Raw genomic sequence first — 16,686 nt, 5'->3', positions numbered from 1 at the left:
ACTTTTTAAAGGTTTTATACTCCTTGAGCTGCTGAATCTTCTGGCATATTTCCTAGCATGACACACAGGGTTTTTTGTTTTTATGGTTTTTATCACTATGTTGGTTTTTCTCACTTTATCTGAGTAATCAATATGTAATCCACTGTACTATTCCTGAACCATAATTTCCTGAAAAAAACCCAAACCAAAGTTGTTAGCATTTTTGAAGAGTTCAGAAAGTGTTCTGATTATTTTGTGAAATTCTTTTCAATCTTTTTGCCTTTTTTTTTTCCTGAAAAAAATAGGTGTTGTACTTTGTAGGGCTTTGAAGTGGTTGCTTAGTTTCATGTTCTTAGCTTTTATTTTCCTTACTGAGTATAGCCCTTAGGATTGCATCTCTGTTTCTGTGCCAGGTTTTAGTTTTGCTTGCAGAGTCTTTTAAATTGATATTTCAAGAAATACATAGGCATATGTTTTTCTTACTTTCAAAAGCGATTTTTTCCTTGCCAAATTTGAGAAAAACTCTGCAGTTTGATGAATTCAAACACACCCTTAAAATCCTATATTGAATGTTAATTTCCTCCAGTTTATTGCCTCTACCTTTGAAAAGAATTTCAGTTAAATTCTTAATTGTTGGTTGTCTTAAGTTCCATCCAAACTGAGATGACAGGAGTTTTAAAAGTATTTGCTGAGTGATCTATCTGCAGTGACCATACTCAGCACTGTGAACTCTTCAGTCATGAAATCTGCATAAAAATGTCTGCAGTAAACAGGATATATATATAACTAATACCTCCTAAATTTAATTTGATCCTGTCATCTATGAACAGTAGGGAAACATAGTTTCACTTAGAATTAGAAAAGTATTGGTCAGAATTGAAAGGCACATTGGACAAACTGATCGAAACAACTCAAATATGTAATGTTACAAAGCTGAGAATGTCTCTTCATTGATTTTCCTGCACAGTGATACACTAAGGGGTGCTCAGGCTGACAGGTTTCTCTCCATTTATATTCACCAAACACTGTGCTTTACTACATATAAAAGAAGATAGATTGTTCTGCAGTATTCCTGGCACCTTGCTGTCGTGCATGGTCTCTAAAATCTCGTATTGTTGTTTAGGTATTGAGATGGAAGGGGGTTTGTATAGGGACAGTGGTTTTGAATAACTGAGCAAGTCCCTGCTATTAAATGTTTGTGTATGATCAGGAGCAGATAATTACCTGGAATGGTCATATTTATCATTATTGCAAGCACTAAAGTCTATACACTTCAGAGTATAATTCCTTCTAAATGACTGGGAGTTGATGTAAAATCGAAAAAACAAAAGGCAGCTTTGCTGAACTGAGCTAAATATTTTTTAATCCTGTACTATACCAAATTTTCTTCAAAATCTTATGTGATCTGGGGAGAGAAAGTGTCTGAAAAAAAGAATTGTTTCTCTTTTCAAGTATGCAGAAGATTGATTTGCTTTGTGCATCCCTCCTTGTTTTTCTTATCTACTGTTTCTAATTACACCTGAAACCTTAGTAGTGTGGAGAATTTCTAAATTCACTTCTGGATGGGTGGTTCTATTGCTGAACAGGAACTGAAGAACTGTTGTTGAATTTTCTCCTTTGATTTGGTACTTTTTTGTACTTGCATTTAGATGAAGTAGAAAAACATTTATGAGTTGAAATACCTTTGTATTTTTTAGGAGGTACTTATATTCCTTTTAAAAGTTAAGACAGCACATTAAGTTTCTTGTTGTTTGCTGTTGGTTTTTTTTTTTTGAAGAAGTACTTATTAGTTACAAGAAAACATGTCAGTGTTTTGCCCAATACTGATATCTTGTGATGTTTTTATGTTTTATCTCCTCTTTTCCATTAAGGAAAAATTGTTTTAAGTAATTACAGCTATCAAAATTATTAAATACCTGACTCCATGATTTGCTACCTCTTTAATTGTAAAACACGACATACTAAACATACTTTATTTAAATGAAATGCAAAGAATTAAACATATCCTTAACTTTAAACTGCATGTGTATTTATTTATTTATTTATCTATGTATTTATTTATTTATTTCTGTGAATAGTTGGTGGCACCTACAGAAGTATTTCTATGTTGAAATTAAGTAGTTTGAATTTTGGCAAGAGAAACCTCCTGACTGCAAGAGATAGCACAAATAGAAGACAAAATTGCTTTCAGTTAGCTGCCTATGCTTGCACTTGGTTGATTTCTGCTACTGAACACAAAAGATTTTTTCCATTAATCTCTTTATTGTTTTCTTTTGTTATGAGGAACAACTCATCTATCTTTGCCAGCTTAAATAAGTAAACACAAGGATTATCAGAGAGAGTAAGATGATACCAAGAGCTCTGGCTATAGTATTAATGAATTATGAACTTTATTTTTTATCTAGTCCCAAATAAGTTAAAGGTTTGGAATAATTTGGTAATGCAATATATTGTAATTAAAAATATTTGTTTCATTTTGTGGTGACACAATTTATTTGAATATCTGGGAGTGAGGGTGCTTGGAGGGGAAAAATGAGTCTGACATTTTGGAGTTAAAAGAAATTTGTAACATTTGAAATCTGCCATGCAGTAGCCATATTTTCAACAAGCACAGAATGCTATGGACAAGAGATCCAAATTGAATAATAGTCATATTTCTTATTCAGCTTTCTAAAAATTGAACTTTAGTCAGAGCTAATTGTGACTATCAAGAAAATAATTTCTATTTGTTGTATTGGTATGTTAGCATTGATGATATATGTTACAAGGCTTGTACTTTTATTTTCTCTTTAAATGTAAAAGGGACAAATATAGTAAATGTCCTACATTTTAAAGAATAATAAAAAAATTATCAGTTTTTGTTAGAGTCCTTTAATCCAGTTAGTTAAAGTTTGTAGTGAATACAATGCAGAATGTTTGGATTTTTTTGTTCACTTCTTTATTATAACTCTTCTCAGCTTGTATTTGCTTTGTTTCAACAGAAACATTCACTCAGGTCCCTGTTCCTCAGTGTTGCTACATTTTAGAAAGAATTATATTGATATTTATTTAACTTGACAAAGCTATTGGGTAATGGGAATTTTACTTCATGATGTGAAGTGTGTGCAAATGTATCACTAATTATCTTCTAGTTTTTAAATCTTTTGGCCAGTACATGATAGAACATGTCCTGGAGGTAGCTGTCTCAAAGATATACTTCCATACAGTTACATAAAAGTATTATTCAGTCTGAAAGGAGAAACCCAAAATATTGCCACCAGTATGGGAGGGCCACGCTTGTCGAATTTAGCCACATTATTAAACATGATAAAATCCACAGGAGAGGACCACAGGAAACTGTCCTCTTCAAATCCCATTGTGCATTGAGCAGTGCTTTATAAATTGTGTTGGCTGGGATTTCCAAGTGCAGCAGGTCCTGCTGGTTCCTTGTAATCAGGGGAATGTGATTGGTCCTGTAGAGTTCTCTTGCGTCATCACATACAAAAGCCAAAATGAGCGAGTGAGAGGTTCCAGACTGACAAGCGCTACTTGTCATCTCAAAGCTTCTGAGTAGATGACAAGAAGCTTATCATTAATTTTTAATTTTTTTTTTCCAGACCATGTTCCCAAACCTCTGGTTGCAACAGTGATGACTGGGTTAACCTATCCCACTGTTTGAGAGTAGCTTACTACATCTTCTTGTTAAATGCCGAATTAATATTTGTTATACCCCTGTATACTTTTCCGGGAACAATTGCTAAGGGTTTGTTGGAGTTGGGGCAGGAAGTAGAAGCAGTTGTGGTAGACAACTTGTGAATGGGATCCCTTGATGCTTTTTTTGATCCCTATTTCTCATAAAATCTCTTCATTTTTTTGGTGATCAGACCAGACAGCACAAATACATGAAGAACCAGTACTATTCTCATCTCCTGGCTTTTTTTGTTGACTATTGTTGACAAAGTAACATTTATTGTTACTTGGCAGTTTCCATTTGCAAGTGACTTGTGCTTGAGTGTCAATCAATCAGTTACTGTGTCCTGCTCATTTAAGGCTGCTGTGTATGGTGCAGTCCCCAGGGAAGCTTTTAGCACGAGAACTTCACCCCTGTAGAAAATATAAGTTTATTGGATTTTGCATACCTTAAGCTTAAACTAAAAAAACTCAGGTGTTTTGTGTCAGTCTTTGTCACAGTAAAGAGATATAGGAAAAAATAGCCATGTTCACTCTTTTGAAATTCTCTGGTCACTTTACCTGCTGTCTAACATGTAGCATTTTTTTAACTTTCCACTACTATTTAAAAAAAAGAAATCTGTAATCAAAGGATGCAATACACTTTCAAATCAGCTTGTTGTTTTTATGTTATGATCACATTATCTTGTGTAGACAATAGCTAAAATTACTCTTTACATGCTATGAAATTGAATAGAAATCTCAGTAAACTCTTTTGAATTACAGAAGAATATATCTATGTTTTGAGTTTTCCTTGAGGCTTAACTAAACTGTAACTGCTTTGCATGCATTTTTGTATGGAGTCCTTGTACCTTGTATGTACTAAGTACTGTCACTACCCATCTCAGCTCAGGAAATGTTTATTCATTTAGAAAAAGGGCAAAGGACAGCCCTTAAGAAGAAACGTTTTGGGTTTAAGTCAAACCTAATATCCTGCCACCTAGGAAAGTATTACCATGGCTAATCTAGTCATGACCCATTCCTGTTTTTTTTTTTTTTTTCCGTTGGAACAGTGACTTTAAATTAATTTAATGTTACAGAATATCAAATAAGATGATTTATAAGTTAATTAGGTTAGAGTTTTATACATATTTTTCTGTATTGGTGTGTACAAGGCAGTAAACATTCAGGGGTCATCAAACTGTTCAGTCATTTTGTGTGTAATTAACATTAGGAATAGACCTAACAGCTTATGTTGGGCATAGGAAGGGTGGAAGCCTGAGCATTTTACTACCAGAAGAGAAGAGAACAAAGACTGTTAATTAATTAATTTGGAAGTTGAAACTTTCTAGATGATAGGAAGTCTGTAAGACTGGTATTATATAGAAGTGGAAAAGTGTAGTGAAGCTATTTAGTGAAAAGTTGCAGATATAAAGTAAAAAAAACCAGTATTTTCATGTCGCATTTGTAAAAAAGAAATAAATAGGTACTTAATTTAAAGGTATTATTCTACCAAAAGGATTAATTATACGAGATTTAAAGTCATCTTTGCATTTTTAAAAAGAAAATGCATATTTATGAAACTCTTGTTTCTGAGTAGTATATATTTACATATAATGTATTAAAAATGTGATGGGTTTCAGAGTAATATATTATAGAGTAAGATGCATTTTTACCAAGATCATGTTCAAACTAAGCCTTATATTTGCTTATGCTGTGTTAAGAAAAAAAACAACACTAGGTAATTTTAGTAAAGCAAATGTGACTTCTATAAGTTATGCTACATCAAATATATATGAAAATTGAGCTAGATTCTTATTGGGCAATTTAGTGAATTAAATTGATAAAAATTCTGTGAGCTACTACTAATCATGTGATGCTTGAAAGGTTTTTTTATAAAAAAATACCAGGTAGAATTTTCATTTTAATTTTAATTTGCCATCTTGCATGTAATTATGAAAGTTGATACATTTGCTGTCAGGTATCAGTGTTCATTGTTTCTAGTGGTAGCATTCCGTTTCATGGGAATGTGTGAGAGCCTGACTGCAAAGTCCCACCAGGCCCATGCCCATGCCAGGCTCATGGACGCAAGCAAGAAAATGACCCCTTTGGAACCGCCCATGTGGCACAAAATTGCTCATGTAAACACAAATCCCTTTAATGGGTTTATGTTTTCCTTTTCCATCAGGTTTAAAGTCTGCTAGCAGATCTCATACCCAGGCACCAACATGCACACACCCATGTGAGTCTGTCCTGGCCAGGAAACCCCTGACCTGTGGTACCCACTTCACATCTGATCCAGCTTGTTGGCTGCTACTGCCTGGAGCTGATAGGAGGGTTACATGAATGTACTTTCCACAGGTCTGGCCACTGTGTGAGCCCAGACCTGGGGTCTCCCTGGCAGATGGCCTTCGAGACCCATGGTTTCTCCAGTGTTCATGGTCTCTCTCACTGTTCCTTGTCCCAGTTACCAGTTTATCCTCCCTCAAATTTGCTGGTTTGGAAACATGTCCCCCACATACACAGCAGAGAATTTAGAAAGAGAATTTAATAAGGAGATGAGACAGGTTACAGTGATCACATGCAGGACCAGAAACCTACTTACTTGCCGCTCTCCCGTTTATTCTCATTTCTTCTTTCTTTTCCCCTGGGTTCATCTTCATTTCTCCCTTCCTTTTCCTCTCCACCTAAACAACCCATTAAAAATTTCATGTTTGCCTAAAAAGCTCATAATTCCATAAAAAGTTCCACAGATATCCACAGCTCCCTTCCTCTCCAGCAGACCATAGCATGTTTCCTCTCTTTACTTATATTCATGATAATCTTGTCTTTATTCTCATCAGTTAAGAGCTTCTGGTTGAAGCTCTTAAAGGTGATGCTTGAGAAGGTCCTGTTATGGCTCACTGATCAGAGTCTCCAGAGTCCTGGGCTTTGCTACTATTCTTGTTATCTACATTTTTCCAGCTCTGTTCATTTTATCACTTCTGATTCTTGCCTTTTTTCTTTTATCCTGAATAACTGTTAACAAGGTATTTTTACGGAAAGTTTCAATTCAGATTAGAAGTATTCCTTTTTCCTCCTCATTTTCCCCTCTCCTCCTTTTACCATCTTGGAATTCTGTTTTTCTGTCTTAAATGGCTCTTATTCAAGTGGGTTGTTGATGTCCATAGGGAGGAATGAGTAATCTGGAAATTTATGCCTGGTTTTTCTCTTGCTCATAGGTGGTTTGGTTCTCAGTATAGGCCAGAGCAGTGTATATTTTCTGATAACTAGGAATTGCAGTTCAAATGTGTCTGGTAAATTCTCTGTGTACCGTGCCATTTCCATGTCGCAAAAGTGCATACATTTCTGAAGGATGCTGTTGCTTTATCAGAGTCTGAAACAGTATTTCTAAAATGTATTTGTGTGAAATATGTTAATTGAAATAATTTTTTTCTTTGTAGAACCAAAATTGCAATTTCAGCCAACACATCAAGTACAGCACAAAGTTATGAATACAGAACAGAATGGCATCAAAGAGAATCATTCAAGACACGTTTCTCGCAATGACATGAGACAGCCAAGGAATGAGAAACCCCCTCGTTTTCAAAAGGATTTTCAGAATTCAAGGCAGGCTTTGGAAAGTGGTGGGTTACCAAGAAACAGAGGCCCTGAAAGGCACAGCTCTTTGGAACACTGGACAGATGAAAAAAATAAAAGTGACAGACATTATCCTAGAAATGATAGGTCAAAGGATTTGGGTTATCCCATAACCACTCACCAGAGTGATATTACTTTCAAAAAAAGGGATAACAACATGCAAAACAGAGTAGGAAAAGGAGTGTCTTTCTCAGAATTCAAGGAAAATTCTGCTTCTCAAGATGTGACAGACAACAATAACCAGAAACGTGGGAAAAGGGAAAACCAAACACACAATCCCGAAAATTTTTGTGATAGGAAGGCACGAACAATAAATAGTGAAGCCTTTATGGTAAAACGTGAGCAACATTTTGGTGTTAATAATGATTACCAAAATCCAAGTAGGACTGATCATTTTAGTGCTGTACCAAATGGAGATACTGAGCATCATCAGAAAGGAAGACGAGTAGGACCTATCAAATCGTCAGGACCCACTGTGATCCCATCTTTTGATGATAAAATGTTGTATTACAACACTGGTCCCAAAAAAAGAACTGGGCCCATCAAACCAGAGAAAATACTGGAACCATCGAGTCACATGGAGTATGGAAAAAGTTGGAGACCAGGGGATGAATGCTTTGCTCTTTATTGGGAAGACAACAAGGTATGCCTTTGCCAAATGAGAACTATCTCGAGTTGTACCTCTAATGTTCTCTTATGCACGTGTGGGAGATATTTAGCACACTACCACAGAGACATGGCCTTTGTTTGTAGGTGTGTAGTGTATTTCTTGCCTAGCTCTGTGCTCTGTTTTTTATATTTATGACGTATGTCACTTGTATTCACTGCACACAATTTTCAAGTCTCTAAATCAAGTCCTTGTTTCTGTCATGTATGTGGAGTTTAGGATGTCTTAAGCACCTTACTAAAGCATTTAAGTGCCAGAAATTTGAAGGGATGAAAGTGGATCTAGGTGCCCATATTCTTTGCTGAGGAACAAAACCAGGATGCTGTGCTATCTAGAATATCTATGTGTAATACCTTTTTCTGGAACAAATCAGCACTCAACCTTTGGCAGCACAAAGAAAGAATTAAGTCTGCAGGAATGGGGCTGTAAAAAACCTCCCAGTTTTCTTTCAATCCTTACAGAACAAAAACAACAAAAAGCTTAATTTTGATTAGACTTGTATGCTATCAGCTAAAGAATTTGTGGACAAATTAATTAAAGGTGCATGATATATTTGTACTACTGATTTTTAAAAATTTAAATACTTTATTCTCAGTTCTTTTCCCCCATTAATAAGATTTTTCTTGCAGAACATTTTGCTTTCGTCTCCTTTGCCAATAATGTTTTAGGCTGTTTTCTTTGATTTGTCATCACCCATTCAAGAGTTGTCTGCCACTCTTCATAGGTAGTTTCTTTGGGTTTTGCCCCTTTCTGATAATCTGAGAACTACCTTAAATATTGTTGTTCTTTAAGTACATTTTATTCACAACTTTTTTGCTTTTTAAGAATTTTTTATGTTTACTTTTCTTTTCTTCTTTTTTTGTTTTTTTTTTTTTTTTTTTTGGTCTGCATTAGCTCAGCAGCATTTTTTTTTTTCTCTTTTTGGCTGATATGACTAAAACCAATGATAAGCCATGCAGGATTTTTGGTAGTGACAACATCTAGGCAGTTGACTCCCTTAAATAGGAATATGTAGCTTGAGTGGATGGATTAGTGTGACATATAATGGTGTATTACTGAATTGTTTCCTATTTTCAGAGTACTTGCTTTACTCTGAAATGAGATCTTGAAATTTTTGAAAGTACAAACCTTGCAAGATAAATACATATGACATAATTCTAGGCTGTTATGTATTCAGCAGATTAGAAGGTGTGTTTTGGGCAGTAATTGGTTTCTTGGTAGTTTAAGTAAATGCTGCTACTCAATTCTAAGACAATTCTGAAATGTGGTGATAAAATACAGTACTGAGCTTAACCATGATAGGAGGCAGTGATTTTTTTGTGTTCAGTCAGATAAAATTGATTTAATACCTTCAAGAAAGCTACATTTGCATAAATGTAAAGAAAACAAGTTTTGTGTTTAGAAAAAGGACTTTATGAAGAGGCAGTTTCATCATATTTTCATCATATTTTTATCATGTTTTATTGTGTGATAACATAGGTAGACAGGTACACACATGCGAGCCATATCAGTATACGACTAATAAGCACTTACAGATGTATATTTTAAGTAAACATCTTACAGTAGCATTTCTCTGTATTCAGCAGTATTTGTGTTAGTGATTAATTTGTTCTGCTTTCAGGGAGATGAAAACAGGTCTTTTAAATGCTCAGTCTACTTAAATAAGCTGTGTATCTTCTGAATGAGTACTCTAAATACATTCTGCCATGTCCTTGGAGTCTGCTATGTGGAATTTTAAGATATCTCCTTTCACATCTGGTACAAATTTAAAACAAAATATAATGCTGACTAAGGCTAAGTATGTATATAGACACAGACACATAAATGAAAAGGAAGTTGTTAAGTATTTGTGGTCTTTCTGGTTGTATTTTGTGACCTTTGAAAATTTCTCTTTTAAGTTCTACCGGGCAGAAATTGAAGCTCTCCATTCTTCTGGGACAACTGCAGTTGTTAAATTCAGTGATTATGGAAATTATGAAGAGGTGCTTCTCAGCAACATCAGGCCTGTTCATGCAGACACATGGGTATGTGATAACAAATTGTATTAAAAAATATAAACTACATAGTCTGTACAAAATATGTAACTCTTAACTAATTAATGCCTACTCACGCAAAGAATGCTACCTACATGTGTAGAAAAATAGTTGCAAAGTACACGCACAAAATCTCTGCTTTTACTTGTCTATATGAAAGCTGATAGACATGTATTATGATGTGGTATTCTTCCTGTATAATAAATTTCAATTGTATCGTTTGGAAATGCATAATTGATCTGTCAACCAAACAGTTTTATGCATGTTTTCTCTCTTAAAAGTTGTTACTTACTCTATTCAACCCAATTTTTTGTTTTATTTCATGTACATTGTATGTTGTTCTGTAAGGGTTAGGAAACAGTCATTTAAAACATATGTTCTGAAACTTTTCACTACATGTGTATGTATGACTAAAAATACACATCTGTATCCCTTTATTTTGTATCATGATTTTATTCTTGTTTCAATGATTTCTTCTTTGCCAAATATTGTAGTGGTCATGTATGCATCAAAATCTGTTTTATGAAATTTAGAATGTATTAGCCTTATGGAAGTTGGAAATTTTAAAAGGCTTTATTAGTGAATATCATGGAAGCAGAGATACGTTTCAATTAAAAAAAGTATCAGGAATGCACAATTCTTTGCTGTTTACTCTTAATATAAAAGGCTGCACAAAAAATACACATCTGCATATTGACTCCTTAATGATGAGTTGACTGTGCTTATTTTAAGTTCTTACTTTGGGGTCATAGAACCATGTTACTACTGCTGCGGAGGCTGAACAGTCAGCTCCTGTTTCCCAGTGGTCTTTTAACATGTATTGTTGCCTGTAGCTCTCCGATGCCTCTGAGATGGCCTTTTTGTACTTAAAAAGATACCTGAAACTCCTCCCAGCTGATGCATTGCTGTTTGTATGAAAATTTACCCTTTATCCTGCCTTCTTTTGTTCTGCTAGCTGACCTGTAAGATGCTAGTTACTCACTGTATGATTGTATGATTTTAACCCTTTTTCTGGCTTAATAATTGGACTTCTCTTAATTTGATTACAGTTTTGAGGAGTGGCTTTTATTTTACTTTAAGCCACTGAATATTACCTCTCACAGTCTAAGAACTTGGCCTAGTATTATGACTAAGTTGATCCTGGTAGTGAGGTGCCATTTCCTACTTGATCCTAGTAGTGAGGTGGTCATTTTCCCTGCCTCTTCTGCCTGTGTCTGACCATGTGTTCTTCCTCATCCCTCTCCTCCCACACTGTATTGTCAGTCATGTGGCCAAAGGATGACATTGAATGAAATGGACCACATTTTTGTTCCCGCAGGTTGTCTTACTTTATTTCAGAGTTAGTTTGTTAAAGCTGATACACGGGTGGGGCAATGTATGGAGAGGCAATACTGACAGTAAGTACCGTAGTCCTGACATCATGCTGCATCCTGATTGAGTCATTGAGGCTTCCTCTGTTATTACTGGAGACAAAATAGGAATTTTCAAGGACTTTTAATTAATTCAAAAGTGAAAAATACCTTTTTCAAGGTTGTTTTTTCTCTCAAGGTAGCCTAGTTACATAAATTCAAACAATGACATTTCAGATCATTACAGTTACACAAGATAAATGCCAATCATCTTCACAGTAAACATCATTTTAATGAGTTGTTTTCTGACAAATTACTCTTTTGTTGCTACAAGGTCCTTGCAGCTACAGGATATTTGCAGAAGAAAGTTGATTAGGACCTACCTCTTCACTTCTTTGTTTTTGGGTGCTAAGCATAATCCTCATTATGCATTTGCAGTTCTTAATCACCCATTGATACTCAGCTTTGTCTTTTAAGCTGAACACTGTTGGCCATTTTTCTTTGTCTCAGTGTTCTTATTATATATAAATCTGGATAGCATGCACAAATGCAAAATAAAGTTATAATGCTGCTTAGTTCTTTGACTTAAGAGTCAAGTAACTTGGGTGTATTTCCTCCTTACAAGAGAACAAAACAGATTTTACACTGACTTCAGTAATTACCTTTCTTTCACTGATCAATGGTATTGGTCCCAAGGAACATGTATTACTGGAAATATTATGCTGATTTTTATTTCAGTTGTTCCAGATAATTTCCAGATAGCTAAGTAAAGTCCCTCTTGCAGGTGCTTGGGTCCATCAGTGCTAGTCACTTTTTAAACATCACCCCCTAAGGGCACTGGAACAGGCAATTCCCAAAAGTCAGAAGTCAAGCAGGCGAGGCAGAAGGCTGGCTTGGCTGAACAGCAATCTTCTCTTGGAAATATAGCAAAAAGAAAGGTGTATGCCCAGTGGAAGCAGAGTCAGGTGGCACAGGAGGAATACAGAGATTCTGCTTGCCACTGTACGGAGAAAATTTATGCAGCTGAAATTCAATTGGAGTTGAAGCTGCCAAAAATGTGGGGGGCAATACAAAAGAGGGTTTTTTCAAATATATTAATGGCAATAGGCAGTGTAAACATAACATCAGCCTCTTACAGGATGAGGTAGGGTCTCACAAACAAGGACAGGGACAAGGCAGAGGTGTTTAAGGTGTTCTTTGCCTCCATCTTCAACACGGGTGATGGACCAAGGGAGTCTCAGTGCCCTGAGCTGAAGAACCATGACTGCAAGAATCATCAGCTCCCAGTTTACTCTGGAATTGTATGGGATCTGCTCATTCAGCTGGATCTGTACAAATCTATGGAGCCTGATGGCATTCACCCTAGAATCCTCAAAGAACTGGCCGATGTAATCACAAAACCTCTTGCAATGATTTTTGAGTGGTCTTGGTAATCTGGAGAGGTCCCAGCTGACTGGAAGCTGGCCAGCGCTATGCCAATTCTCAAAAAGGTCAAGGAGGACCCTGAAAACTACAGACCTCTCAGTCTCACTTTGGTGCCTGGTGAAATAGTGGAAAAAATTATTCTGGGAGGTATTGGAAAACACCTGGACGACAATGCACTCATGAGTCACAGCCAACACAGCTTTGTGTTAGGAAAGTCCCACTTGTCAAACCTGATTTCCTTCTATGACAGGGTAACCCACCTAGCTGACCTAGGAAAGCCAGTTGATGTAATTTTTTTGTATTTCAGTAAAGCTTTTGATGAGGTCTCTCACAGTATGCTCCTGGAAAAAATGTCCAGCCCACATCTTGATAATCACATTATATGGTGGGTGAGCAGCTGGCTCTCAGGTCAGGTGCAAAGGGTTGTAGTGAACAGGGTGACATCAGAGTTTTGGTGACTGGTCACTAGTGGGGTTCTGCAGACTTAATACTCAGCCCCTGTACCCTTTAACATATTCATTAACAACTTAGGTCTCAAAGGAGTGAGTTTGCCAATAACACCAAATTGGGAGTAGCTCGACTCCCTCAAGGGCAGAGATGCTCTTCAGAGAGACCCAGACAAATCGGAGGGCTGGGCAGTCGCCAAATGTGTGAGGTTTAACAAGGACAAGTGCTGGATTTTGCACCTTGGATGATAGTGTGGGTACACTAGGTAATGGGAGGCTGGAAGCAGTGCTGCAGAAAGGGACCTGGGGGGTCCTGTCAGAGGCAAGTTGAGTCATCACTGTGCTCTGGCAGCCAGGAGGGCCAGCTGTGTCCTGGGGGGCATCAGATACAGCATCATCAACCCCTCAAAGGAGGGGATTGTCCCACTCTGCTCTGCACTGGTGTGGCCTCACGTCGAGTGCTGTGTGCAGTTTGGGACACCACCATATAGGAAAGACATTATGCTATTTGAGAGCATCCAGAGGAGGGCAGAGAGCATGGTGAAGGGCATTGAGGGGAAGCCTTGTAGGGAGCAGCTGAGGTAATTTGGTTTGTTCAGCCCGGAGGAGACTGAGGGCAGACCTCGTTGGGGTCTTCAACATCTTTATGAGGAGAAAGTACCTATCTCTTCACTCTTGTGACCAGTGAAGTGACAGTCACTCTTGTGACAGGACCCAAGGAAGTGGCATGAAATGGCGTGATTCAGGGGAGGATATCAGGAAAAGATTTTACACACAGAACACTAGAACAGGCTCCCCAGGGAAGTGGTCGCAGCACCAAGCCTGACAGAGTTAAAGAAGCATTTGCACAATGCACTCATGCACATGGTGTGATTCTTGGGATGTCCTGTGCAGGGCCAGGAGTTGGACTTGATGATCATTGTCGGTCCCTTCCATTCAGCATATTCTCTGTATACACAATTCTTGGTCTTAGCTGTCTGTACTGAAAACTTGTAGAAATACACTATATGTGAGTTCTAATTCAGACTCCTTTTTGAAAGAGTTGCTGATACTGAGAGAAGATTTAGTGAACTCTATCAAGGCATAAATTTAGCCTGTGTCTTAAAAGTGATTATTCTTTATTGTTTGCTTCAGTACTGTTTGTTTAGTACTCATGTTGAATTTAAATTTTTGTCCAACAAATACAAGCAGATGAAAGTATACCACTGGGAGGAAGAGAAAAAAGCAAAGCAAAATGTTGCTTGGCTAGTCACTTGAAAGAACAGTCAAAGTACCACAGTGATCTTATTTTGTTGACATTACATATTATTTAAGAACCTCAGCTTCTGGTCTGCTTTTGGCAACCTTTATAAGTGATTTTTCGTTTTTTTGGTGAGTTTTTTGCTTTGTTTTGTTTTCTCTTCTTGACCGTAGATTAACTCTGCCTCATATTCTCAGAATACATTGTGCTTATCACCTTAATGAAAAAAGTATAATAATTGATTGTGTACTGTCCATTATGCAGTTTGCTCAGGAGTCTGTCTGACACCTTACATGCAGCTATTTCTCCTTCTGATGGCTAGAAGTAGAAGATAAAGCTGAATTTTACATTAGATAAACCAAAAAGGTAGTGGGGATTTTTTTTCAATAATCACATACAATACCAAGATAAATACACTTAAGAACACTAGAACTGCTTATTGTTTTTCTTAGTGCCTGAAAAATATGTCCTAGGAATGCAATTCTTAGATATTTTTAATACTAAAACTGCATTTGGGTTCCACTATTCTAGAGTTCTTATAAGTGTCCTGTATGTAACACGACAATATTGTATTCCACTAGTTTCCTCAATGTAGCAGGGGTCACTTAAAGTATTTTAATCTAAATAAAAAAAAAAGTCACTGAAATGCTATTGTAGAAGTAAGAACTGCTTGTTTTTTCTTCTAAATGATGTAAAATTATACTAACAACTGAAAAGCATTGAAAGGACCTTCCTGAATCACTTAATAATTTGTTCTGTGGAAAAAAAATAAAGTCAAGATAATACTTTAAACTCTAAGTCTTAATTTTATTCTCTATTTTGTGGGATATTTTTCCCTTAATAAATTATGAAAATGTACAGTCTAAGTGTTTATCTTGTGACATTTTCCCCAAAGCCAAGTAAGTCTTTGCTTTGTCTTCCATTCTCTGTTTCCTAAGTAATGTCATAGGCTTTTTTCCACCCTATTTACATTGCAATTACCTTTTTTTGTTTTCTACTGCTGTATGAAGGAAATAAACATTGTAGTGTTCCGTATGTATGTATGTAGTTTCACTTATATATGTTATGGCCTTAACTGCTTGTTCTCTAAACAAGATGGAATTCTTACAGATTCTTTGCTTACAATTATTCTAATTCCTTAAGAATTCTAATTATAAAGCCTGTAGTTTAGCTTAGTTTCCTCTTCCTGCAGTATCTTGCACTGTATTTTTGCATAAAGAAAAAAGAATGCAAAAATTATTATTAAGGCATAAATATTATACATATTCCTGGTTTCTTTAGAGTTTCTTTTGTTCTGTGGAGACTGAAAATCCTCTTTGCAGGTTTTCTCAGCTCATTCCTCCAGTAAGGAATGAGCTGAGGAAGGAAAATAACAGGATCTTGGATTGCAGTTAATTTTTGTAAGCAGACAGTTCAGAGTTCAAGTTTGATAACATTGTGTCTTGTCACAGAGCTTTAAGAGCTTTTGTGTCTGTTGAATTACCTGAAACTGTAATTCAGGGCTTGATCATAGCTTTCCATTTCAGGTAAGTGAAGAGGTAAACTCCTCTTAGTTTTCTGCAGGTGTTTGAACCTCCCCCAGCAGTGTAAAGAGCAGTGCTGAAAACTACTAAATGGTAAAGGTTTACAGCTGCTTTTTTAAGCTGGAGAAGACTTTTGCCTACCTGTTTTATGGAGGTGTTAAACCCATTGAAATGTCTTTATGAAAGGCTAATAACTACTTGAAGGATTGGGTGCTGTTTCTTTATGCCTCTTAGGCCTGGATGTCCTTGGCATCACACTGTGGTCTTTTTGTGTGATGTGTAAAGCAGGAAATCTTTCCCACTGAATAATTAAGCAGGTGCAGTAGATAAATGTGTCCTGGTTGGATCTCTTATATAGGTTCTGTCCTCAGTGACTGCACAAAACCCAAGGCTGGTAAAAGAGAGTGGTACAGTCTACTTAATTAGTTCTAAGATTCCTGTAGAAAAAATGTCCCTGAGTATTGCATCAGAGAAGACTTTGATGTCTTTAATTCTTTGGCTTCTGTACTGTTAGGAAAATCTCTAGAATAATTTTACAGTTCCAAATAATTCAGTGACTCAGTTCATTAAATGAAGGATGAGTGTTTTGGACTACTCATCTTCCTGAATGATGGTGGGCATTTGTTGAAATTAATCTAAAACATTACTAGTGTGACATTAGTTTCCACAAAAGGCTGGTTTTTGGCTTTAAGAAAGCACTTGAGGTGTAGGCAGTAATTCTGTTGGGATGTGCCTTT

General features: G+C 36.4%; 1 protein-coding gene across 1 annotated transcript in view; it reads left to right on the top strand.

Moving 5' to 3' along the window:
• Window positions 1-16,686, top strand: part of TDRD3 (tudor domain containing 3) — a 95,432-nt gene that overhangs the window by 60,360 nt on the left and 18,386 nt on the right. Inside the window, exons 11-12 of the mRNA XM_084227179.1 lie at window positions 7,071-7,909; window positions 9,832-9,957. Of these exons, the coding sequence (XP_084083305.1) occupies window positions 7,071-7,909; window positions 9,832-9,957 (965 nt within the window). The remainder of the gene's footprint in view (window positions 1-7,070; window positions 7,910-9,831; window positions 9,958-16,686) is intronic.

This window comes from Fringilla coelebs (genome assembly GCF_963513975.1).
Source record: "Fringilla coelebs genome assembly, chromosome: 2".
Lineage (NCBI taxonomy): Eukaryota > Metazoa > Chordata > Aves > Passeriformes > Fringillidae > Fringilla > Fringilla coelebs.
The sequence above is the reverse complement of the archived record's forward strand: the minus strand, read 5'-3'. Positions and strand labels throughout refer to the sequence as shown.